Below are 25,611 nucleotides of genomic sequence, written 5' to 3' on the forward strand. Positions count from 1 at the left end.
CCGCCCCCTCCTGTTGAGCGATGCTGCTTCTTCAAGGTGTGTTTACAGTGGAATGTTCCATGTGTGGCTGAAAGAGGGAGATGCACAGAGGACTATAAGTCTTGGGCAGGGCAGGGGCCTTGACTTCTGCAGGGTGTGCCCGAGGGATGGGGCCCTGCTTGGGTTCCCTGAGATGTGGCAAAACGAGGTGTAAGGGCAAAGGGTGTGGCTCCATTGTGCAATCATGTTTGGGTTTGGACATTGGCCAGAGTTGCTAGTTGCTGTGGTTGCCTCTAAGTCAAGAGATGAGGGGAGAGAGAGAGAAAGAAAGGAAAGAGAGAGCATGAATGGGTGACCAGGCAAGACAGAGATGGGAAGAGGTGTTCTGCTCTGGGAACATATGTTCCCACTTCCCAGGTAAAACTAGAGGGGTGTTGAGGAAGCTCAAATTGGGGCCACAGCTGCCCCAGGCCCTCTATGGAGGGTGTAGGTGTGGAGGTGTCTTTCACCCTAGGATTTGTCACATTTGGTCTCCACTGTCCCTTCAGGATGAATTCAGTTGCTTCAAAGTTCAGCAAGCCATTTCCCTGACTTTGGTTGAATTTTCAACGCTCAGTACAGCATAGTTACTGGCATGGCAGACAAGTGAGGTGACCTCAGGACCTGAGGTTGGGAGCTGCCAAGGGCCCCTTCCTCCCTCTTGACAGGCCTTGGGAGGGGCCCAGGAGTGGTGCAGGATTTGGGTGTGTGTGTGTGTGTGTGTGTGTGTGTGTGTGTGTGAGGGAGTTGAAGCAGGGCAGCCGTGATGGACAGTCCCAGTCTCCCTTGGGACTGGGCTGCAGGGGGTGTCAGCCACAGGTCATGCTGTCCTGCCCTTTGCCTCCAGACAGACAGGCACCAGGGCCTCACCAGGGGTTTCAGGGACTTCAAGGGAAGACCTCTCCCTGGTCGGTGACCATAAGCTGCTTTGAGGAGCCAGAGAAAGTCTTTGTGTTGGACGCGTGGTCCCTGGTGACAGGGTTATGTGGATGTCCAAGCCCAGACACAACACTAGCTGGGATTTTCCAGCATTTGGGAGGTAGCCATCACTGACATATGTTCCTGGACATTTCAGGGATCTGGAGTTTGCTACCCAAGGTGGTCAGGTCTCTGGGACTCATGAGGAAAGGCTGCAGGGCTGGGGTGTCAGTGCTACAATTTGAGGGCTCAGGTCCTGGTGTCCGACTGGCGGAAGCTGCAGTGGTTTGGGTCCCCAGGCCCAGAGGCTCGCAGCTCCCTAATACGCTAGCTCCTCCTGGGGGTCCGAGCCATACAGCTCGGCCAGCATCTTGAACCTGGGCCCCCAGTCGTTGAGGAAGTCGTAATCCACATCTGAGTCAGAGGAGTCGGTGCCCAGGGAGCTGAGGGACTCGGCGATGGACTCGGAGCCCTCATAGCCATAGATGTGCAGTGTGTCGTAGGGCGGGCCGCCACCATCGTGGTCAGCCTCGTCTTTCTTCACCTCTATCACAGCGGCCATATCTCCGGGTCCCCCGTGCACGGTAGGGGGCGTGCGCCGCGGGGGCTTCTGCGCCTGAGCATATATGGATGGCCTTGCGTCCAGCCCGGGCCTTGGAGGCTTAGCCCCGCCGTGGCGCACCGAGTTGAGCACCGACACGTCGTAGCTGGTGGTGTCCATCTCGCCGCCGCCCTCTTCGTCGTAGGTGACCAGCTGCTCGTGGATCTCCGGCACACTCTTGCCGTGGGCGCGGGCCTGCTTCCGGAGCCGCCGCCGCAGGAAGATAAGGAGGGTGATCACTGCGAGCGAGTGAGCAAGTGAGGCAGAGAGAGTTAGACCAGGTGCAGCTGATGGGTGGTCCCCACCCTCTGGGGGTCACTGCGCGCTTCCCTCCTCCCTGGGAATTCCGGGACCAGCCCAGATTCCATGTGACACCCAGGCCATCACAGAAGGTTTGGTTTGGTCTGGACACCTGGTGGGTCCCCCATCTCCCACCTCCATAGTATCCCCCACCCTGCTCCCGTGTATCCCTGACTGGATGTCGTGGCCACTGGTGGGGGTCGGGGGAGAGGTACAGAGTGGACCTCCCTCAAGTTCATTCTCTTCTGCCAGTCTCAACCCCATCTATCTGCAGCCTCATTCCCTCCCTCCTCATACCACTGTGGTAAATCCTTCTCTGTCACGTCCAAAGTGGAAGGCCGAAGGTGGGGCCAGAAATGGGGACAGGAATGGAGTTGGAATTTGGAGTGCAAAGACTGATCCATTGCTTCGTTGACAGCTATGATGATAATAATGCATAACAGTGGTGCTGGCAGACATGGCACTCATTGCAGTAGCAGTGAGCACCTACTGTATACGTGCTGGCCTGATACTGGCACATTCCCATGTTATCTCACTCCAGGTAAGTGTTTTTATCCCATTTTACAGGTAAGCAAAATGGGCGCAGAGAGGCTGAGTGAGGTGCCCAAAGCACCATGGAAGGCAGCAGTGTAGATGTCGACACTGATGAAAGCTCAGGGGTGTGGATGTGTGAGGTGACCAACCCCCCAAGGAGGGGTGGACTGAGAGCTCCTAAAATTAGACTCAGATCACCCCACAGGCTCTGTCCTTCTAGTCTTGAATTAGCTAATAAACTGTTACATACATAAGTAAAGTTGAGGTGCTCTCTTTGAGCCTCAGTTTCCTTGTCTGTAAAATGGAAATGATGATTTTTCTGCTCTGTTTATATTTGGTCAGGTGGTTATAAGGTTAGTGCAATTCTGTGTGTGGTGTCACGCCATTATCATTATTATTGTTATTATTATTTTTAAATATTTTATTAGGGAATTGGGGGAGGGAACAGCGTTGGGGAATTGGGGAAGGGGAACAGACAAGTTGCTGCCCTTTTGTTTTTCAGTCTAGTTGTGGAGGACGTCGCTTCACTGGCCCATGTTGGTTTTGTGATTATTGCGCTCTTCCTGGGTGAGGCAGATCAGTCGCCGGCCATTGGATGGCCGCTCACGCTGGCTGCTGGCCGCTTATGCTGGTTGCCAGCCACTTATGGTAGCTCATGGCAGCCCACTGCAGCTCCACTGCAGCCTAAGCCGTCACTGGCGACTCACGGCAGCCCAGCTCCAGGTCGAGCTGTTGTTCACCATCTTAGCTGTAGGGGGCGCAGTGTCACTGGCCTATGTGGGATCCGAACCAGCGGCCCTGCTGCTCAGAGCTCGCGCTCCCAAGCCAACTCTTAACCAACGAGCTATTCGGCCAGCCCATTGTTAACTATTATTAAGAGAGGAGGGCTGGCTGAGTGGCGCGATGGTTAAGAACTGGCTTGGGATGCCAGAGGGCCCCGGTTCGGATCCCACATATGAGGGCCAGTGACACTGCCCTCCACAGCTAAGATGCTGAACAACAGCTCAACCTGGAGCTGGGCTGCCGTGAGTCACTGGTGACGACGTAGGCTACAGCCCCTGTGGCAGTGGGTTGCCATGGGCTACTGTATGTAGCCAGCAGCTAGCATGAGCGGCCAGCAGCCGCAGTGAGCGGCTGTCCAAAAGCCGGCGACTGATGTGCCTCGCCCGGGAAGAGTGCAATGATGGTGCCAACTTGGGCCAGTGAAGCAACGTCCTCCACAACTAGACTGAAGAACAAAACGACAGCAACTTGTCTGTTCCCCTTCCCCCAATTCCCCAGCACTGTTCCCATCCCCCCAATTCCCCAATAAAAATCTTAAAAAAAAAAAAAAGAGGAATCTGGGTCTGGACTTTCTGCCACAGAAGCACCCCAGAAGGGAGGCACATTCAGGGGGCATTTTAGGAGCCACTGGCAGGAAAGGCCTGGAGCAGAGTATGTAGGTGCCTCACCATCTCCCCATTTCCTGTCACTGTAGTGCATAGAGTGATCTCTCACCACCTGAGGGTGTCCTCTGGAGGACAGGCCCCTGCCCCATCTCATGGCAAGTGAAGTGCAGAAGAATTTTTGCCTCTCGGAGGAGTCCCCAACCATCAGCTGGTGGGAGTTGGTAGACAAACTCTGGCTGTGAGTGCCACATTACCTCCCAGTCCCCAGTGGGAGGAAGCTCCTGTGACTCACAGTGGTAATTTGGGTGACAAGGCCCCTTCATTGGCTGCCTCCTTTCCTCTTCTCACACCCCATCTACCTTCTGGGGCCTCCTGGGAGCATCTCCCAAGTAAACCACCTGCACCCCACTCATTGTCCCAAGGTCTGCTTCCTGGGAACCCAAACTAAAGGCAAGGCTTAAAATGCTCCTAAAATTTCAGAGTCCCAAACAAGAAAGAAAGAGATTTCAAAGCTGGAGGGATCCTATGAAAGGAAACAAGTCTCCTGGATATAATCTAAACTAGAAGTTTTGAGACTTTTCTACTTCTTTCCAAAAGTGTCTTCTGTTTTCAAAATAGGTTTATATAAATAAATGCCTAGAACAGTGGCTGGCACACAGTAAGTGCTCAAAATATAAAAGTCGAATAAGTGGATGTCATGTATACAGTATTTTGAAGTGGGGTTCAAGTCCTCTCCTCCTCCCTGGTCCACCCACCCCCAACCCTTAGGCACCCAGGGAGGTAGAGCTGGCCTTCCTGTGTCCCACTCTAAACCCAGGGGCCCGCGTTGGGGTCCTGGCCCAGGGTTGGGTCTTGGCCTCTTCTTCCTCTGGTGCGGCTTCCTCAGTGTCCCCTCCCTGCCCTCCGGGGCACTGACCTGTGATGGTAAGGATGCAGAGGAAGATGGCTACCAGCGCCTGGATGCTGACGCCCACCTGGTAGGCCACCTCCTCACAGAAGGTGAATTCGCCGTGCTCGTTACACTTGCACACTGTCACAGCCAGCGTGTTGGTGCTTGTGAGGCTCGGCCGCCCATTGTCCGAGATGAGCACGGGCAGGTGGTGGACCTTGGTTCGTTCCCGGTCAAACTGCCCGTACTTGACCGTGATATTGGCTGTGTTATCTGGAAACAACAAGGCTGCAGGGTCAGGCTCTGCTGCCCAGAGTGCCTGTCCCCTCCTCCACACTGATGGTGTGGCCTGCCTCCTCCAGGGAGCCCTCTCTGACTGTGCTAGCCCACGTGCTGCCAGGGCTGCCTCTGGTCCCTTTGCGTCCCCTGCCTCATGTTTCAGCCAGTTGAGTGCAGGTCTGTTCCTCCAGAGAGGGGATATTTTGGGCAGCTCCTTTTGACTTAGTCTCTAAGAATGGGTTGGCCAGAATATAAAATTTTTGCTTCCTGTTTCTGTGGGCACCTGATATGCCTGACCCCTTCTTCCTTCTTAACACTCCTAACTGAGGATTTCTGGGACAGGCTGGCACTGGGACTGTGCTAATTTAGCCCAAATATTGGCTTTCCCTCCCAGCTCCAGTCAATGATTTCATGTATAGGAGAATTCCCCAAGAAGCTTTTTAAACCTGCTGATTTTCAGACCCTCCTTCAGCCCCCCTCACCTCCCTTTCCTCCCCCATTTCTGACTCAGTGGCTTTGGGCAGAGGCCAGATCATCTGCCTTTTGTAGGGTCCCTGGGAGGCTGTGATGGTGATGGTCAGTGGAGAGTCCAAGGACTCCCTGCTCCAGGATTTGGAAGGGGGATTTGACCAGCCATGCAGGGTCTGCCTACTCAGGAAGCCAGCTGACAGCAAAGGAGGCCATCGGTTAGATTTCAAATGAAAGCCGATGACATTTCATTATTAATAGTCGTGTCTATTATAATGGAGCATAAACGATATGACCATTGACATTTTATGGGAGAAATGAGGGCTTTCTCACTGAATCATTTAATACTATAGCAGGATATCCATGTTATAAGTGAATCTGAGACCAACAGGTGTGCCTCCTAGTCGCACATGGGGTGTCTTTTGGGTGGCCCTTAAGCTTTCTACCTCATTGCAGACCCTTTCTGAGGAGGGATTGAGTTGGACCTTGCAGGTGGAGTGACGGGTATTTTTGCCACATTGTTTACTGCGAAAGAGCTGAGTGTTGAATGGTCTGTCATTGACTGTCAACACATCATGACCACCTTGCCCATCCCACAGGAGGCTGTGGCTGAATCCCTGGGTCTACCCCCACTCTCAGGGACCCCACTCCCTGACTTTCCTCAACAGTGACAATGGCTGTTTCTATACAGGTTCCTCATCAACCACAGTTTTGTCAGGGATGGGTAGGGATTCTATCTACCCCATGCTGGGTGAAGGATTTCTCTATTTAGACTCAAGGGGGATGTTTTTTTTTTTTCTATTTTTCTGAGGAAGCTGCTGAAGTCATGGAAGGTTGTCTACTGTTGGCTGGAATTCAATCAACCCAGCATCATCACTTTCCCAACCACATACTCATCGGAAGCTCTGATTGGCCACTGCTGACTCTCTTGGCTGTGATTGGTAGATCAGTTCCTGTTCGAGGCCACCTGGTGGTAAGTAGTTATTATAACTGAATTATGACATTTTTCTCTATCCTTGGCGTTTTGGATTTCACTTTTCTGGTTTTGGCTCTTTGGGAGTGACCTCAAAGTTCTGCAATTTGTAATTGTGCTGAGCACGGAGATCTTGTGTGGGAAGGAACTCTTTGGCTAGTTCATGAACAGAGCACCGCATATCTGTACTGTCTGTACCCCATATCTATTCTGTATGCCTTGCTGACTTAGCATCTTAAGGGGAATGGCAGGCCACATGTGCTTGGCAGTTTGGCCATGGTGGTTCTGACCATTGCACAAACCAATAAGGTACGTGGCAGAAGTTGTACAAAATATTCCGTAATGTGAAAACCCCAGTGAGGACCTGCCCCCAATTGTTGGCTTGGTCCTTGACCCTGGCGCTTCAGGACTCACATAACCCATCCCTGAGCCCTGTAAGAGCCAGGCTGACTACTTCGATGCATACCGTGATTATCTGTGAGGGTGAAGTTGCTGTCCTCGGTGCTCAGGGAGAATTTGAACCTCACATTTCTTGGAGTTATGTCCTTGTCTGTTGCCGAGATTTGCACAACCAGCTGGAGTATGAAAGATGGGGGACAGTCAGTGGTGGTGTTAGGGTGGCCTGGGGGTCAGTGATGGAGATTTTGGGTTAGGATCTGACCATGGCTGCCTCTCCCCTGCAACACTAACCTAAATGATCTCCACAGAGCCACTCTTTGTACCAGCCCCTTCCCCGCCAATCTGTTCTCCATGTATTTTCTTTGGGCCTCAGATTCTCCATCTATAAAGTGGGGATAATGTCTCCTTTCCTTAAGGTTGTTGTGCAGGTTACATTAAGCTAAATGGAATGCAAGCAGACTGTGGATGGGAGGGAGGTGGTATCCCACAGCCTCTCCCAGGCAGGGGCCACCTCCCCCACCCCCCTGAGCCAGACTCACCTTGCCCTGGGCAGCATTCTCACACACTTTGGGATTGTAGGGCTGGGCAAACTCTGGGGCATTGTCGTTCTCATCCAGAACTTCGATGTGCACCTGCACAATGGATTCTTTGCCTGTGGGGGTCCCTGCAGGGGGGGAAAGGACCTGTCACCACAGTGGGCACAGCTGATGCCAGCCCCAGGGGCAGAAGTTGTGTGGCTGGGCATTCCTGGAGGGTTGCCCATTTTGCAGGAAGAGGAGGCTATGGACGTGGAAGAGAGGCCAGGGATGGTGTTCTGGATGAAAGAAGTGGAGGAGGAAGGGGGTCAAGCTTTATGTACAAGGATGCTTACTAAAGAATTACTTGTAAGAATAAAATGGTAAATAACCTAAGTGAATTTTAAAAAGGTTTTAATTAAGTTAATTGGATTAAGTAATTTAAGTAACTAAATTATTAAACTAATCTAACGATTCAATTCAGTAATTGAATTAATTGAAATACATATAATTTATTAAATTAAATCAATTAATTGCAAAATAATTTAAAAGGCAAACAGCCTAAGTGAGATTCAGTTAATAAATCATGCCACTTTATTTTATTTATTTATTTATTTAGCTGAGCCATCCTGCCACCTGTTGGCAGCTCAGCAGCAGCATAACTTGGGCCAGGAATCAAACCGGTGACCCTGTTGCTCATAGCTTGCATGCTGCTTTAAAAGAATGGAATATGTGGCCATTTATAATGCACATATAAATTACATTTATAAAATGTAATTTAAAAAAGACAGTTTAGTATCGTGAGAAAGTGGTTCTGGAATAAGGTTATGAAAAATGCAGGATATGATTTTATAGAAATATTATAAACTTGTATAAAAATAAGTATAGAACAAAGACTAGAGAAGATATACTAAAATGCTAACAGTAGTTGTCTCTGTATGGTGGGATTATGGGGAAATAATTTTCTTCTCCTTTTCTGTGTTTTTTATATTTTAGAATGAACAACAAATTATTGCTTTTAAATTAAAAAAACTGTATGAATGATATTAGTTGGGGAAGAAAGGGGCAAAGATTAATTTGGAAAATATGCAGGAGTCCATCGAAGTTGGCTTGACTGCCAGGTTGGGGGACCCAGCAGGGGGCAGGGGCCCACCAGGATGGTACTTAGTGGGGCTTTGGCCAAGTCACACTGTCTCCAGGCTGGTGGTCTCCTGGGTAAGGTGGACATGTTAATTCTTTTTCTGGATGGGAGTTGTGATTTGCTCTTATAGGCAAAGGATGCAAAACTCCAGCAGTTGCCTTTCTCTCTGGCACAAGTTGCACTAATTTCTAGAGAACCTAACAATCTTGGAGTTGGAAGCTGTGGCAGATTTTGACTTAAACCCACTAACTGGAACATAAACAGGCCCCCAAAGCTGCCTTTTCCAAATGTCCACAATAATAAGAATCATGTGGCCCTTGTTCAATACACTTCCCTTGGGACCATTTCTGGTTCGCTGGACCAGAACCTTCAGGGAGGGGCCTGAGAAGCCCTATGTTAAGAGGTACCCTAGGTCAGGGATCGGCAAACTGCAGCTCGTGAGCCGCATTTAAAGAGCCTCATGTAATGCGTGAGCCGCAGTTTGCCAACCCCTGCCCTAGGTGATTCTCATCACAGGCACATCTGGCAGCCTGTTTGTTAACAGTGCTTCTTAAACTGTAACATGCATGAGTTTCTGATTCAGTCTGGGGCTGGGGCCCGGTGTTCTGTCCTTGTAACAAGGTTTCAGGGGATGTGGATGCTGCTGGTCCATGCACACTTAGGGGTGGAGGTTCTATAGCATCCTGGGCAAGTGGTGCTTCAGCAGGAGCTTGTAATACCTGTAGAGACCCGCAATGACAGATTATGCCAATTTTGAAAGAATGAGAGAAAGGAGAAAAACCCAGGTTCCCTGGCCGATGGGGCCACTCACCTCTAGAATCCAGTTCTTTGGCTTCCACAGTCAGGTTATACCATGGGTAGATTTCTCTGTCCAGTTCTTTCTCATTGTGAATATTCCCCTGCTTGTTTACTTGGAAGAACTGGCCCTTGTCACTGGTCCTGCGGATGAAGTATCTGCCCGGGGGAGAGAGAGTCATGGCTTTCCATTGTTCTTTGCTGAGCTCAAACTCCCAGCACAACAGACGAGGCCCTTCAGGATCTGTCCTTTGCATCCTGCCCCATCCTCCTCTCACTGCTCATTGCACTCTACCATCCAGAGTGGTTCAAAGTGGTGAGATAAACCCTTTGATTTGAGCAGTGTTGCCATCACTGGACTGAGGGTGGTGCCTGCGACTCCATCAATAATAGCACTTTCAGGCAGGTGGCACTATAATCAACCATACCAGGGGTCGGCAAACTTTTGAGCCGGAAGAGCCACCAGGGGTCAGCAATGAGCCACATGCGGCTCTTTGGGTACATACATGTGGCTCTGAAGTAATATTGAAAATGAAAATAAAACTGTCATAGTTTCATTTATAAAATTTTTACAGGATATTATTCACATAATGGTGATTATGTAAAAATATATGTATGGCCCTTGGATAATTTTCAAATTGTTGTGAGGGACAGGATTGGCTCTTCCAAGGGTCGGCAAACTTTTGAGATGGAACGTACCCAAAGAGCCGCATGTGGCTCCCAAGCCGCAGTTTGCCGACCCCTGAACTATACCACAGCTGGGAGTGTTTTTTGTGATTAATGAAAAGATAGTTGGGCAAGAGACAAGAAGAAATAAAAAAGGAGCTGAAATAGATAAGAAGTGAATGAAATAAAATTAAATTTTTGTAGTAAAAATTTGAAAAGTTCTTCCAGAAATCAAGAGCAAAGAGGTATGAAGACATGAAGAAAGAGGAAAAATGTAATTATTTTATATGTATATATATTATATATAGAATATATATATATTTACTACTATTGAAGAAAATTCCAGAACAAATAGAACAGAAGACATAACAAAAGATGTAATAAGAGAAAACTTTTCTGATCTGAAGAAAGTCCCAAGTCTACTGATTAAAATAGGTCATTGATATTAGGCATAATTTAAAAAAGAGATCAATATTTAGGCATATCCTGATGATACCTTTGAATTTCAAATACGAAGAATGTGAAAGGAGTCTAGACAGAAAACAATGCATTTTTATAAAGAGAAATCAGACTCACCCCAGAAAGTCCCCACAAAATTAAATGCTAGAACACATTGATAGTATTTTTGGAGGGAAGTGTCTATAATCTTAGGATTATATGAACACATCTAAGTGTTATTAACATAAGAAGGCAAAAGAACTAATGTATTTGTAAATATGCAAGAAATCAGGAAGTATATCATCCACAAAGATTGGTCCTGAAAAAATTATTTGAAAACTTCATCTAACTAAGAAATATCTCAATATAAAGTAAAAACTTCATTTGGGAGGAATTAAAATGAAATTATTGATTTATTAATTATACATAGGAAAGCAGTGGTATGTGTGTGTGTGTGTGTGTGTGTGTGCGCGCGCGTGCGCGTGTGCGTGTGCGTGTGCGCGTGTGCGTGTGCGCGTGTGCGAGAGAGAGAGAGAGAGAGAGAGAGAGAGAGAGAGAGAGATTTTTAACTACAAAATACAGGTCCAGGAAAAGATTTATAATTACAGATAGAAGTAAATCTCACTGGTAAAAGTAAAAATGAATGTACTCCATCCAAATATCTAGGTGAAAAAAATAGATGGTGAGAAAACAAACAAACAAAAATGAGAAATGGGAAATGTAAAACAAGATAAAAGATGTAAAATCAAACACATCATTTATGATGAAAAATGTAAATAGGTTAAACACAAAGCATCTCAGTTTAGATTGAAAAGCAAAGCCAACTACATTCTATTTTCGAGATTTTCGAGAGACAACTTAAAGCCAAATGACTTAGGAAAGTTAAAAGTAAAGGTTGGAAAATTTATTTCAGGTCAACACAAATAACATGAAAATAGGACTGACACTCTTAACATCAGGCCAAATGGTATTGAAGACAAAATGTTTAAGCAGAATAAAGTGGGTAATTTCATAAGGATAAAAGTCATAATGAAGGTAATAGTTATAAACTTTTGTTAAGGGAATAGAATGATTAAAATACATAAAGCAAAAGCTTTGATTTTCTAGGAAATAAATGAACACTAGTATCAGTGTATTCCATCACAGAGCAAGTTAAAGCAAAAATACAAAACACCGAACCACTTGTAAGTGAAAATAAAAACACTCTTAAATAAACCCTTGGATCTATGAAGAAAGAAAAATGATCAGTATAGACTATTTAGAGTAAAATGGCCCCAAAACTTATGAGATGTGCCCAAAATGGAGGGACATATTTTGTCCTTAATAAGAAGACCTGATAACATAGAAATATTGACTCTTCCAAAATCGATATGTAAACACAATTAGAATTCTATTATTTTTTTTAAAAACTGGATAAAGAATTTCAAAGTTCATATGAAAGAATGAATATTTTAGAGTGCATAAAAAGTATGTAAAGTAAAAATACAGTGAGGGAAGGACTTGCCTTATACATGCTAAGTTTCAGTGTGAAGCTGCTACAATAAAACAGAATGGAGCTTTGCCACAGAACAAGAGATAGGATAGAGGATTCGGAAATAGATGCAAGTATATACAGGAACTTAGTATACAACAAAGGTGGGAAAATGATGACTTATTTAACACATGGTGCTGGCGCCACTGGCTACCCCTCAGGAATAAAATGAGATTGGATTAAATTCATACTTATTATCAAATGTTACATAGCTCTAGAAAGTATGACTTAGAACTATGTCGTTTGTCCCAGAAGAACAACTAGTGATGAAATGGGCATGGTATGAGCTAAAACATTTTAAAACCCAAGCCCCAAATCAAACAAACAACAAATCTACCATAAATGCATCTTATCAATAGGTGTTTGTGTGGTCAGGAAGAAAGGCGTGATAGGACCACATCACACATGAGTTGGATGAACATGAGTTATCTGGGAGTGGGGGTTACTGATATGTCTTTATCCATCTTCATGTTGGTTTCTCTGTGAAAGGAACACTTTTTTGTTCTGTGGTTTTGGGAAGACTAATAAAACATGTTTAGTGTCATCTAGTTGGTTGCTCTCTTGACTGTCAGATCTCCCCAGATGAGACCTTTGGGAGCCAGGGTCCAAAAAGAACAGGCCCTTGAAGAGCAGCTCTGCTGGTCAGGCCCATGCTAGGTGGGTGTCTGGGCAGGACGAGATCCCAGCTGGCCACGTGGGTTAGTGGAAGAGCTTGGGCTATGTTAGTCCTGCCTCTGCCACTTCCCATATACATGCTGGGAGAAGCGAGTTTCCCCTTTGAGTCCTGGTCTCAGTCCAGCAGGCGGAAGAGCCCCGATGCCAGCGTTGTCATGAAAACCACACTCCTTACCCAATGCTTCGCTGAGCCGCATCGGGGTCCTTGGCCTGCACTGAGCCGATCAGAGGTTTCTTCAGGTTCTCCCGCAGCTGGAAGTGGTAGAAGGGCTGCTGGAAGATGGGGGGCTCGTCCACATCCATGATGTTGATGATGACGCGGGCCTTGTTTCTGGCAGAGGTGCCACTTGGGTAGCGGAGGTTGATGGTGGGGTCCATGGCCTCGATGGTGAAGCTGTATTGCTGGACATGTTCATAGTCCAGGGGCTGTGGGAGGGAAAAGTATGGTGGGCATCTGCTCTGGGCCAAGCACATGGTGCGTGGTCTTCCCAGCAACCCTGCGAGGTAGTGCCCATTTTACGGATAAGGGGCCTGAGACCTGGAGAAGTGCTATTTCCAAGGTCATCAAGAGAGTGGCTGGACCTGGCTGTCCTCAGCTGTCCCCCATTGTATCTCAGCGGCCTCATGGCTGTAGCCCCACGCCTGGCTCTATGCCTGGCCCTGTTCCAAGTATTGGGGACAAAGAGGGATCAGCCCCAGTCCTGATCTCAAGGGGATCAAAGACTAGTGGTTCTAGCAACAGCAGCTCCTTAAGGATGAGCCTTTTCTTTATGCCTTTGCTCAAGATGTACCTCCTGCCCTGGCCTGCTTAGTACACGCCTACTCATCCCTCAAGAAGCCAATTCAGAGATAATCAGATGTTCTCTCAGAACCCATCCCTGTCCCTCCTGACACAGGAAATTGTCCCTGCATGGGTCGCTGTAGCACTTACACCCGGCTCTCCTCTCTGTCTTTGTGTGTCTTCACTGCTTGCTGACAGCTTCAGTAATGTGGAGGCTATCTGACTCCCCTGGGATCTTCAGTCCCCAGTGCAGGGCTGCCCAGAGACGGACTCATGAGGGGTCTGCTGGAGGCCTGGCTTGGGCAGAGGGGTTCTGGAGAAACCCATCTGAGGAGGGTCGTCCCTGGCCCAGGACCTCCAGTCCTCTGCATGGCCATTCTGGAGGCATTTTGTGCCCCTGGCAGGACCTTCCCTTCCCTTGCAGATTCAGTTGGTCTGACTGCTGTCAGCAACACCCACTGCCAATGGCCACCCACATCCCCACAGCATTCACTGTTTCCTTATGTGCTGATATAGCTTTCTGCTGCAAGCAGCTGTAACTCGACCAGGGCTCTAGTGCCCAGTGCCCAGGGCAGGCCGGAAAGTGCCAGGGAGTGAACGCCCCCAGGAGCAGCCCTCAGTCCATGCCACAGCTCCCTCACCCTCAGCTGCTGCAACTCTGAGGCAGTTGTCCCCGAGATATCCCCTGCGGGACTGGGGCTTCATTGCCTCCAGTGATAACCTGCTCACTGAGGAGCCCCATAATAGCTCCCTCCTTTTCACATGTCACTGCTCCTGGGGCATCCTGGGATCACCTCCCAAATAAGCTATTTACACCCAAATTCTTGCCTCAAGGTCTGCTTCGTGGGTAACCCAGCCTAAGGCACCAACTCTTCTCTCCTGGCTCTCCTGTCCCAGCTCCAGGGTCACCATCTCCATCAGCACATGACCAGCTCTGAGCTGACCCAGACATACACCTCTGATAACCGCTGACCTGGGAGCAGTCCCTGGGCGAGTCCTGCAGATGCTGGGAGCCCCCAACCCCACGTCTGAGGTCGTTGCCCCAGACCTACAAACCTTCATGGGCTTGATGATGCCCTCATTGTGCGTGGGGTCTGTCTCGATGGTGAAGGTGTCCCTGTACTCGCCCTGCACGATGCTGTACTTGGTCATCCGGTTCTGGGGCTCGTCTGGGTCCTCAACAAACAGAGAGCCCAGGGAGCTGCCCACACGGATGTCTTCGGGCACCGCAAATGTGTACTTGGCTGATGCAAATAGAGTGCCCCGAAGGGCATTAGGTTAATGAGATAGACACGGTCATTGTCCCCCATGCTATCCTAATATATTCTGATACAGGAAATGGACATGATAAAATAATAATAGTAGTGATGGCACTGGAATTTTGCGTCCCAAGGCAAAGGGGTTCTGCTCTGTCTGTCCTATCCCTCTATCCGTCCAACAAGTAGTTATTGAGCACCTACTGTAGACCAGGTACTTTGCTAAGGGACCTATCAATTGACAGGAGAGCTTATGCCATATACAGTGAGGTCACTTCAGGAAAACTGGCTTGTCCTTGGGGTTAGCGCAGACTCTGAATTATGCCTCAGTGTTGGACAGTGCAAGTGATAAGCCATCTGACGTCCTCCCCAGCCCCTTCCAGGGCATGTGAAAAGCTCCTGTCAGACTTTTGTTGGGGAGAATCAGTCTGTGGGTGGGGTCAGGGCCCCATGACAGTGGGCAGCGGGACAGCCTTGGGAGTGTGTGCAGGGATGGGGAACAGGGCCCCACCCTGAACCAAAATGACTTCCCTGGGCCTTAGGCCCACCCTGAGGTTGGGGGAGAGAGAGAGGGACTCGGGGTTCCTCCCTGAGAGCTCCCCAGGACACTGGGTCGGGAGCATCCCAACCCCAACCCCTGCCCGGGGCCCCAGGGGAGGTGCTCACTCTGGGTGAAGATGGGGAAGTTGTCGTTGATGTCCAGCAGAGTGATCAGCACAGTGGCCGTGCCCGACTCCCCACGGAGGCCCTGGGCGTCTCGTGCTTCCACCACCACCTCATACTTGGCCTGTGTCTCTCGGTCCAAGTTTTTGGTTGTTGTGAAAATGTGTCCTGTAAAAGTGTCCCGGCAGGAGCCATGTTACCCGGGGAACTTGTAGGAAATACTGATGCCTGAGCCCTCCCCAGAGAGCACCTGACTTAAAACCTCCCCAGGTGATTGCCTGTGCCTCCAGGGCTGAGAACCCCTGGGCAACCACCCGCTGCCTCCATGCCCTGCACTGCGAGGCCAAAGCTGCCCAAACTACTTGGTCCAATACTGGCCTTAGCCACCGGGAGCATTGTGCTGAGAAAGTGCGTGAGGCCACCTCTAAACTCAGAGTGGAAAGAGTGCTGTGATAGATTAGTGATGCCTGTCTTGGCGCCTTACAGGATGTGATGGTGTCCGGGCTGTGTATTTACCATCTCTCTGAGGAACAATGTGCCCCAGGTCTGGCCAATGGGACTTCTGTTTTGCTCTCAAGACTCAGTCCTTACAGTTTTTAAAGTCACATTGAATAGACAATTACTGTGGGTCGTGAGCTCTCCGTACATGGTCTAATTCAAACTTCACAGCTACTGTGCAATGTGAATATAAGCGTTCCCTTTTCTGGATTAGTTGACTTGCCTGAGGTCTTAGAGAGGGTGAGTAGGAGAGCTGGCTTTGGAAACCAGATCTGTCTGAATCCATGTCCAACATTTATTTATTTCTGCCACTTGGGTCCCGATTTTGTTCCCTGGACTGGAGTCCATGCCTTGGGCACCTGTCTGCTTCCTTCTGCCCTCACCAGCCACCTTGTCTTAATGTGTGACTGACCACCTCCATAGGACAGTGTGGTTCAGTGGTCAGTGATACCTGTCACACTGGACTTCCTCAGCACCTGTATGTGGGATATCTACCCCAGTCCCTCTAAGCCAGTGCCTGCCCAGGAGGGTTAGTCACACAGACCAGCTTTGTCGATGGCAAAATACTCGTCTCCTTTCAGGACTTGGTACATGACAGAGGCGTGGTCTGCTACTGTGGGGTCATCTGCGTCCACTGCTGTCAGACTGATTACCGAGGTCCCTGCAGAGAGAGAGTCCGGGGGTTACTGCCTTGTGACTGACTGCTGGCCCCTCATCCCATCCCCAGATGAGGGGCAATGGGGCACGGGCTGTTCCCTGAACACACCTCCCCCAGGTCCTGAGGGAGAAAAGGCTGTTTTGTTTTCAGAGGAGCCTCGCATGGGAGCAAAGTGCTGGAGGGGTGGAGGCCCAGCCTGGTCTGCCTTGAAGGGGGCAGAGAGAACGGGTGGTTTTCATTTCCGGGGAAATGGGGGAGGGGCAGGGGTTGGGTCATGAAGAGAAACCCAGGAGAGCGAGGGGCTGCTTCTTTCCTCTCCTGGAAGGCTGAAAACAAGGGATAGGAAGATGTCCCCAAAGGGGCAGGTGTCACAGCGCTTTTCCCCTTGCACTTAGGATCCTCATACTGAACAGGAAGATCTGGTCCTAGGGTTTTGGCCCAGGATCCTGGACGAAGCGGTGGGGAAGGGAGTCCTTTTCTGGCTCCTCCTGGAGGCTGGCGATAGAATTGAGGAAGAAATAGAAACCTCTGGAAACCTGGGGTCCATGCTGGTGACACACCCTGGGGTGAAGGCTCTAGTCCTCCCCCCTCTACTCCTGCATGGATTGTAGAGGTGACTCTTTTTGCCTTTGTGGAACAGGTGGCATTTCTTCATGTGCAAAAGCTATGCTCTTGGTGTGCCAGTCCTGAGAGTCAGAGCAGTGGGCAGGGTTTGCTCTAAAGAATAACCGACATGTGTGTCTCTGATGGTTAAGGCTCTGTTCAGGATCAGGGTCAGGGCTCAGTCTAATGACTAGGGCTAGCGCTCAGTCTATAATCAGGATCAGGGATCAGTCTAGGGATCAGATGACTAGGGTCAGGGCTCAGTTTGGGGCCAAGTGAGAGAGCTTAGTCTGTGGACCAGCGTTTCTTCCAAGCCATATAAAATGGCAATATAGGCAATACAGTCACTGCTCTGAGCTCTCTGAATCCTGGCCCAGGCAGTGGAGTTGGCTGATGGAGAGATGCCTTCAGGCTGGGGATGAGGGAGGGAAGTGGGAAGAGGGACAGACTGGGAACATACCCACAGCCGACATCTCGGGCACAGATGCGTTGAAAATCCGGTGTGTGAACACGGGCCAGTTGTCATTCACATCGTGAACTTTGATGGTAAAGCTGGAAGGAGATTCCAGGTTCTTCTGGGTGTCCTTGTCCACCACGAGGGCAACCAGGTGGTACTCAGAGATCTTCTCCCTGTCTAGCCTCTCAAAGGCATACACGTCGCCTGTGTCCTCCTTGACCCGGAAGACTTTGTCAGCAGACTCTCCTTTGAGCAGGTACTTGGCGTTCTTACTGTTTACACTCGATTTGATCTAGGAAAGAAGAACTGTTGTGAGCTGGGGACGGGCAGTGGTGGCCGTGTGCGTGTGCATGCACATGTGAGTGTGCAAGTATATGTGTGTAGGTGTGTCTATGTGTATGTACATGTGTATGTGTATGTACACACACATGCTTGTGAACACGTGTGTATATGTATATGTGGTGCTGGCCAGGGATCTTAAATGTGACACTGTAATTTTTTTAATTGGCATACAATATTATATTAATTTCAGGCGTATAACATAGTGATTTGACATTTATATTCCTTATGATGTGATCCTCATGGGAAGTCTGGTCACTGTCACCATACAAACAATATGACTTTGACTATTTTCCCAATGCTATACATCTCATGACATTATTTATTTATAATTAGAAGTTTGTATCTCTTATTACCCTTCACCCTTTTCACCCATCCCCCCCACCACCCTCCGCTCTGGCAGCCATCAGTTTGTTCTCTGTATCTATGAGTTTGTTTCTGTTCTATTTGTTTTTTTTTTGTTTTTTTTAGATTCCACATATTAAGTGAAATCACATAGTATTTGTCACTTTGCAAAATAACCTCTAGGTCTGTCCATGTTGTTGCAAATGGCATGATTTCATTCTTTTTTATTGCTGAATAATATTCCATATATATATATATATATATGTATATTCCCATATATATATATATATCACATACCATATCTTCTTTATCTATTTGTTTATTAATGGACATTTAGGTTGCTTCTATATCTTGGCTACTATAAATAATGCTGCAATGAACATAGAGGTGCATACACATATGTCTTTTTGAATTAGTGTTTTGGATTTCTTCAGATACTCAGAAGTGTGTTTGCTGGGCCATAAGGTACTAGTTCTATTGTTAATTTTTTGAGGAACCTCCATACTGTTTTCCATAGTGATCGCGCCAATTTACATTCCCACTAACAGTGCACAAGGGTTCCCTTTTCTCCATATTCTCCCCGACACTTGTTATTTCTTGTCTTTTTTATACTAGCCATTCTGACAGGCGTGAGGTGATATCTCATTGTGGTTTTAATCTGCATTTCCCTGACGATTAGTGATGTTGTGCATCTTCTCATATGTTTATTGGATGAGAAAGAGTGGGTCTCAAGGCAGAAGACGGAGGGTCAAGAAGGGTGTGGTCAAACCCCACTAGGTCTGGGAATGTCCCTAGGGTTTAGCAGTGTGCAGTCGTTGGAGCCCATCAAGTGGGTGGTGGGGTGAGAAGCCAGATGACAGAGCGCAGGTAGAGAGGAGTCCGCAGGGTGAGGAAGTGGAGACAGGGAGTGAGGACTCTCACTTGGGTGGGCGGGGGGAGAGACAGGGCAGCAGGTGGAGGTGGTGGAGCATCCTGGAGCAGGGCTGTGGGATTCAGGGGGCAGGTGGGTTCATGAAGAGGTCCTAAGGCCTAATGGCTGGGTCGTATGATGAACAGTGAGGCCCTGTAACCCGTGGCCTGAGGGCACAGTACTCAAGGAGGAGGGACCGTCTGAGGCCCTGTGTGAGTTGCTCAGGGTTAGGATAGGATGGTAGTTTCAAACTTGTTCTGGGTAGGTGTGTTAGGATCCACGTTGGGGCGAGGGGTAACAAGGGGGAGTGAGGCAGCTTTGATGTATTTTATTGGAATTCTGAGTAAGATTTTATTTGAATATAAGTTTCTGTTTTCCTTCCCTCCAACTTTTCTTTTTTTTCTTTTATCTTTTTAAGATTTTATTGGGGAGTTGGGGAAGGGGAACAGTGTTGGGGAATTGGGGAAGGGGAACAGCCAAGTTGTTGTCCTTCAATCTTAGTTGTGGAGGGCGCAGCTAGCTCAGCTTCAAGTCCAGTCGCCATCTGGCTGCCCGTGAGCAGCTCACGGCCGCTCAGCTCAAGGTGCTGTGTTCAATCTTAGTTGTAGGTGGGCGTAGCCTACCATCCCATGCGGCTGTGGGAGTTGAACCGGAAACCTTGTTGCTAAGAGCGCACCCTCTAGCCACTGAGCAATCCTGCCACCTATTGGCAGCTCAGCAGCAGCTCAGCTCAGGTGCAGCTCACTGGCCCATGTGGGAATCGAACTGGTGACCCTGTTGCTCAGAGCTCACGCTCTTAGCCAACTGAGCCACTCGGCCGGCCCCCCTCCAATTTTTCTTAAATAAACTTTATTTTTTTAAGACTAGATTTAGATTTTTAGAAAAATTTAGAAGACAGTACAGAGAGTTCTCATACATCCTGATTCCAGTTTCCCTTGTTATTAACATCTTACATTAGTCTGGTACCTTTGTTATAGTTAATGGACCAATACTGATACATTATTATGACTGAAGTCTATGGTTTATGCAGATTTTTAAAGTTTTTACTTAATGTCCTTTCTCTGTTCTCGGATCTCATCCAGGACACCACATTACATCTAGTCATCATGTTTCTTTAAGTTCCTGTCAGCTGTGACAGTTTCTCAGACTTTCAGTGTTTTTGATGACCTTGACAGTTTTGAGATGTGCTGGTCAAGTATTTTGTGGGATGACCTTCTATTGGAATTTGTCTGATATTTTTCTCATAATTAGACTGAGGGTATGCATTCTGGGGAGCCCTCCTTTTAAAAAATGATCACTGTATTTGGACATGACGTCTTCATGCCAAAGCCATGCTGACCCGTATTTGTGGATTCAGAAGGCGGCTCAGGTCTCACTCCTATTGTTCAACCAGCTCTCTAAACAAAGGATCCTGGCTATGGTCTTGATAAACAGGGACTTCCTTCCCTCAGATGACGTCTTTGGAGCCGGGAGGTGATCCTTGGAGCCCAGTCCTTGCCTCCCCCAGGCACCTTTGTTTCTATGCAGGGTGGAGACAGCATGTGGCTCCTCTGTCCCCTGACCCCATGCCAGGTGCCGAGCGAACACTGTTGGCAGATGACGGCAGGCCTGACGCTCTTCCTGCTGCTTGAAGACCCTAGGGCAGGTCCTTCAAAGGTTGCTGTGTCAGGCTGAACGTGTTCCAGGGGGCCCCCCGAGTTCTGCTGATCCTCCCTGACTCACCTGGCTGATGTTCCTTGGGGCTGGTCATTTTCTACAGTGGCTTATTCATGGCACAGTTATCCCACTGGGAAGGATGTGGGTGGGTTGACAGCATTTTCCTCTATGACACACAGTTCATGTCTGGGTTGGGAGTCAGGGACCATACGCTTTACTGGGGCTAGGTTCTCCTAGGGCTCTGTCCTGGCCTCACTGTGTGACCCTGGGCAAGTGTCTTCCCTCCCGTTTGGCCATACTGAAGGATTTAAACTTCCTAGTCATTCTTGTGAGCTAGAGGAGTCTGTGGGCACAGCCAGCTGTCTGTGGGCGGAGCTGTGAGTGGAGATTGCCCCAGCTGCTGTGGCATTTCTGGGGCCAGACTGGAAACTCCCCCATCAAAGGGTTCTCTCCAGCCTGTTTCTCTGTGACCATAGGGCTCCTTTGTCACTGCTGTTCGTGGGGTTCTTGGCTGTATGCTAGCCCTCTAGCCTAGGGCTGGTACGCTGTTTGCATAAAGGGCCAGATAGTAAACATTTTCAACTTTGTGGGTCATATGGTCTTTGTCACAGCTACTCAAATCTGCCATTGTGGCATGAAATCAACCACGACAGTTTGTAAGTGCATGGGAGTGCTCTGTTCCAATAAAACTTTATTTACAAAACCAGGTGGTAGGCTGGTTCTGCCAGCCCCTATTTTAGACTATAAGCTCCACAAGAGTGGGGACCATGTCCGTCTCTTTGACCACTGTGGTCTTCCCAGAACCTAGCTTCGTGTTTGGCACCATACTTCCTGTCACCAGCACATTGATCTATTCTTTCTTTAGCCAATCATGTTTAGATTACAAGAAACTGACATGATGAGATTTTATGCACTTGGAAGAAAATTTTTTCCTCACTGAAAGCTCTCGAATTACCTAGCCCATCTACCTGTCACTGTGTGTGAAATTCTACCACTACAACCATTCTTTTGAATCAGAACAGCTGGTTTTGACATCAGTAACACTTTGACATGGTAGGACAGTTCAGTCGTCTCATATTAGCTCTAAGCTCTCGGAAGGTGACTGAGGTTGAACAAGTTTTAAAGAGGAAGGAAGTGGGGCTTGGAGGGCAGACACCTTGTTGTGGGTATCCTAGAAATCTGGGGAGTTGTGTGGGTGACAGAAAACTAGGGAGGGATTGTCTGAGAGAAAGGGTTTTCTGAGGAATTTCAAAGGCATAGACCAGGGTTGGCAAACTATGGCCTGGACAACTAGCTTTATCACCAGCACAATTTTGTAGAAGACTGCTTAGGTTTTCTGGACCTCTCAGATGGAAAAATTTAATGGCAGCCTTGGCTGGTTCTGCCCTAAGCCCTGAATCCCCAGGCCAGGCTGGCCTCCTCAGCCTGTGCTCAGGGTGGCCTTTCTACCAGTGATATTTGGTTCAAGGTCTGGGAGAAAACAAGCCATAGCATTTATATCACTTCCACCACCATCCCTGCCATGATCACCACCACCACCACTTACCTCTTCTCCTTCACCATCTATCAGCACTAGTATCACTACCACCACCACCACCACCTTCCCCTTCCTCATTATTAACACCATTATCACCACCACAACCGCCTTCTTCCCCTCCTCCTTATCACCATCATCATTATCACCACTACCACCTTCCTCTTCACCATCACCTTCATCACCACCATTATCATCATCACCATTGCTGCCACTGCCATGTCACCAGCACCATCACTGCCAACTTCCCCTTCCTTATCACCATGATCACCACCACTACTACCTTCCTCTTCCCCGTCATCATCATTACCACCATCATTATCATCATTATGACCCGTATCCTCTTCCCCACTACACTACCTTCCTCTTCTCCATCACCATCATCATCACCATTGATCATCGTCACCACCACCACCACCACCAGGTTCCCCTTCCTCCTCATCACCATCATTATCACCACCACATCTACCACTCCACCATCTATACCACCATTACTACCCCCTCACAACCAACCCCACCCCTACCACCTCCACAATATCTGTCGCCGTCTTTCCCACCATCGCTGTGGTCCGCCTGCTGCAGAGGCCTCTCCTGCTCTGGGCCTGAGCCTACCTTGCCCACATAATGGGGCAGTGAGGTGTTTTTCTCTTCATCGATGTGCATCTGGTTCCAAATCCAGTCTCTCTTCTGGCGCCGGAGGGTGGGTAGCATGCTGGGAGTGTCCAGTTGGGCAGGGTTAGCACCTGTGGCAGTTGCCACCAGCAGGCCTAGGCAGGTGCCCACTGCGGCCAGAAGCATCAGGAGCACATGCATTTTCCCCAAGAGGCACAGATCTGAGGAAAGAGAAGAGAGCCATCAGGGCATTTTGGTCACTGTGCTGGGACGCGAGCAGCTCCCAGGGACAACCGAGCTCCCCTTACCTGTTCATTCCTTCATCCTTCACCCTGTGCTGATACCAGCAGAACTAGACTCTGTCCCTGCCCCCAAAGAGCTCCCAGTCTGGGAGGGGAAGACAGGCATAGAAACAATTCCTACTTAAGTGTCACATGTGTGATGTGGAAGCAAGCGTAGGTGATAGGAGAGCCCAGAGCAGGGCGGCCGGGAAGGCTTCCTGGACGAGAGGGTGATGCTGGTGGTAGCTCCCAAATCCCTGTGAGGTTGGCAACCCGATATCGTTATTTTACACGTAAGAAAACCGACACACAAAGAGGTTAAGTTCACCTTGGAGCAAGTGGTGGGGCTGACAATGGATCCCAAGTGTCTGACCTCAATGGCTAACATTTATCGAGCACTTATCATTTGCCTGTCACTGCTCCAAGAACTTAATGGGTTATCTCACTTTAATCCTCCTAATAACCCTCGAGGTGGGTATAATTGTAACCCTCATTTTCCAGATGAGCTGAGGAAAAGAGAGGTTTAGTAACATTTCTGCGATCACTCAGACCATAAGCAGCAGTGCCAAGATTTGAACCAAGTCTGTCTGGTCCCAAAGTTCATGCTTTTTCCTACTGCTCTCTCTTGTCCTAGCAGCTGCTATGACATGGGATTTAAAGGCTCCTCCTGGGCCGGCCGAGTGGCGCGATGGTTAAGAACTCGCTTGGGACGCCAGAGGACCCCGGTTCAGATCCCACACATGAGGGCCAGTGATGCTGCCCTCTACAGCTAAGATGCTGAACAACAGCTCAACCTGGAGCTGGGCTGCCGTGAGTTGCCGGCGACGGCGTGAGCGGCCAGCAGCCGCAGTGAGCGGCCGTCCAGAAGCCGGCGACTGATGTGCCTCGCCCGGGAAGAGCGCAATGATGGTGCCAACTTGGGCCAGTGAAGCAACGTCCTCCACAACTAGACTGAAGAACAAAACGACAGCAACTTGTCTGTTCCCCTTCCCCCAATTCCCCAGCACTGTCCCCCCCCACCAATTCCCCAATAAAAATCTTAAAAAAAAAAAATAAAAAAAGAAAAATAAAGGCTCCTCCAAATAAACATGTCCTTTGGCCAGCCCTAGAGCCCCTGTGGCAATGTTGCTTTGATGTTGTCTTCAGAAGGCCTTAGGAAACTCAAATGTGTTAACCCAGAGGGTCAGGCCTCACCCCAGAACTCATGGAAGATTATCAGCTTAGGAGCTGTCACAAGAACGGGGTGGGTGGTGGGGGTTGAGAGGATGGGCTCACAATACTGGCTTTATCATCTTCAGGGCCCAGTGAAAAATTTAAATGTGCGGTCCTATGTACAAAGGTTATTAAGAATTTCAAGACAGTGACAGAACATGAAACCAGGCATGGGGGCCTTTTAAGCACAGGGCCCCTTGTGATTGCCCAGGTTCACCCTTGACGGCGGCCTTCAGGACATGGGATCAGCCCAGGTTGGGATCTGGGGTTCCCCATTGATGGGGGCTAGCTTCATCCTGAATTCCAGGGAGAAAAGGATTTTCCCCACTACCCCCCCCACTGTGGGTGGAGGCTTTGACCTTGGCTGTCACTGTACCCTCTTAGCCCCAACCCCTTCAGTCTACCCCTGCTGGGTCCCTGTGTCACTGACCTGTGGCCTGTGGGATGGTTCAGGGGAAGGAGGCAGGTGGGTGGGAGTGGGACCAGCGTTCCGGCCTGGAGAGATGAGGACTCACAGGGCGCTAGATAGGTCTCCTCCCCTGCCTGTCCCCTGCTTGGGCCCAGGGGAGAGGCTGGACTCATCACAGGACGTTTCCAAACTCTAGTCACATTTCCTCTGAGCCACTGGCGTCAGGCTGGCCTCACTGAGGGCTGAGGGTGTCTGCGCTGGGCCAGACTGGCCCCTGGGTCTGCTGATCTTAGCATCCATGGTTCCCATCCTGTGTCCTCTGCCACTGGCCCAGGAGGAAGTGGGTTCTTAGGGTTGGGATGGAGCACAGCAGGCCCCAGAATACAAGTGCCATGTGCCTGCAGGGAGGCCCTCCTGGCTCTGCGTCTCACTTTCCTCAGTCACAAATGTGGCGGTGGACATGGAAGAGACCTGGTTCCCCTTGAGGCAGGGCGTGGAAAGGGTAGTCATTCCAGGCGAGAGGCGAGCAGTGAACAGAGGCATTGGGAGGCTGGGAGTCCTGGCCAGGAAGCTGGTTCTGACTTAGGGGAGGCAGCAGGCGTGACCTCTGCCCCAGCCTTGCTGGGCCCAAGCCTGGTGGGTCATTTCCTTCTTTGCTTAGAAAGGAACTACAAATCTTAGTTCTTTCTTCCTCCCTCAAGTGAGAAGTGACTCGAAAATGAAAAAGTAAGAGAGAGAGAGAGAGAGAGAGAGAGAGAGAGAGAGAGACTTTGAAGGCCTCTGAGAAGGACAGGGTGCGAGCCCCGATGGGTAATGAGCAACTACTGTATGCCGGCATCCTCCACTGCAGCACAGCCTGGGGCTGTCAC

The 25,611-nt window shown here is 49.2% G+C and overlaps 2 protein-coding genes across 7 annotated transcripts in view; one reads left to right on the forward strand and one right to left on the reverse strand.

Annotated features, from left to right (window-relative positions):
* Positions 1 to 23,859, forward strand: part of TK2 (thymidine kinase 2) — a 131,620-nt gene extending 107,761 nt beyond the window's left edge. For 2 of the 6 annotated variants that reach the window (XR_002125522.1, XR_002125525.1), the window contains 2 exons: positions 6,211 to 6,368; positions 23,756 to 23,855. Coding sequence is in view for 2 of the 6 variants with exons in the window: in XM_019656447.1 (XP_019511992.1) it covers positions 6,211 to 6,368; positions 23,756 to 23,767 (170 nt within the window). In the remaining 4 variants the exon portion in view is untranslated. Of the gene's footprint in view, positions 1 to 6,210; positions 6,369 to 23,755 lie in introns of all 6 variants that reach the window. The other 4 variants (XR_002125526.1, XR_002125524.1, XM_019656447.1 and 1 more) reach the window with 4 other exon arrangements.
* The window catches only part of CDH5 (cadherin 5), a 34,484-nt gene continuing 8,879 nt past the window's right edge, over positions 7 to 25,611 (reverse strand). Inside the window, exons 2-12 of the mRNA XM_019656413.1 lie at positions 22,841 to 23,061; positions 17,448 to 17,736; positions 16,271 to 16,387; positions 15,232 to 15,396; positions 14,366 to 14,553; positions 12,704 to 12,954; positions 9,235 to 9,377; positions 7,307 to 7,431; positions 6,835 to 6,943; positions 4,676 to 4,921; positions 7 to 1,776 (exon numbers count right to left, since the gene is read on the reverse strand). Of these exons, the coding sequence (XP_019511958.1) occupies positions 1,256 to 1,776; positions 4,676 to 4,921; positions 6,835 to 6,943; positions 7,307 to 7,431; positions 9,235 to 9,377; positions 12,704 to 12,954; positions 14,366 to 14,553; positions 15,232 to 15,396; positions 16,271 to 16,387; positions 17,448 to 17,736; positions 22,841 to 23,041 (2,355 nt within the window). The 5' untranslated portion in view covers positions 23,042 to 23,061 and the 3' untranslated portion in view covers positions 7 to 1,255. The remainder of the gene's footprint in view (positions 1,777 to 4,675; positions 4,922 to 6,834; positions 6,944 to 7,306; positions 7,432 to 9,234; positions 9,378 to 12,703; positions 12,955 to 14,365; positions 14,554 to 15,231; positions 15,397 to 16,270; positions 16,388 to 17,447; positions 17,737 to 22,840; positions 23,062 to 25,611) is intronic.

The sequence above is a fragment of the Hipposideros armiger genome, unplaced genomic scaffold, assembly GCF_001890085.2.
Source record: "Hipposideros armiger isolate ML-2016 unplaced genomic scaffold, ASM189008v1 scaffold_9, whole genome shotgun sequence".
Lineage (NCBI taxonomy): Eukaryota > Metazoa > Chordata > Mammalia > Chiroptera > Hipposideridae > Hipposideros > Hipposideros armiger.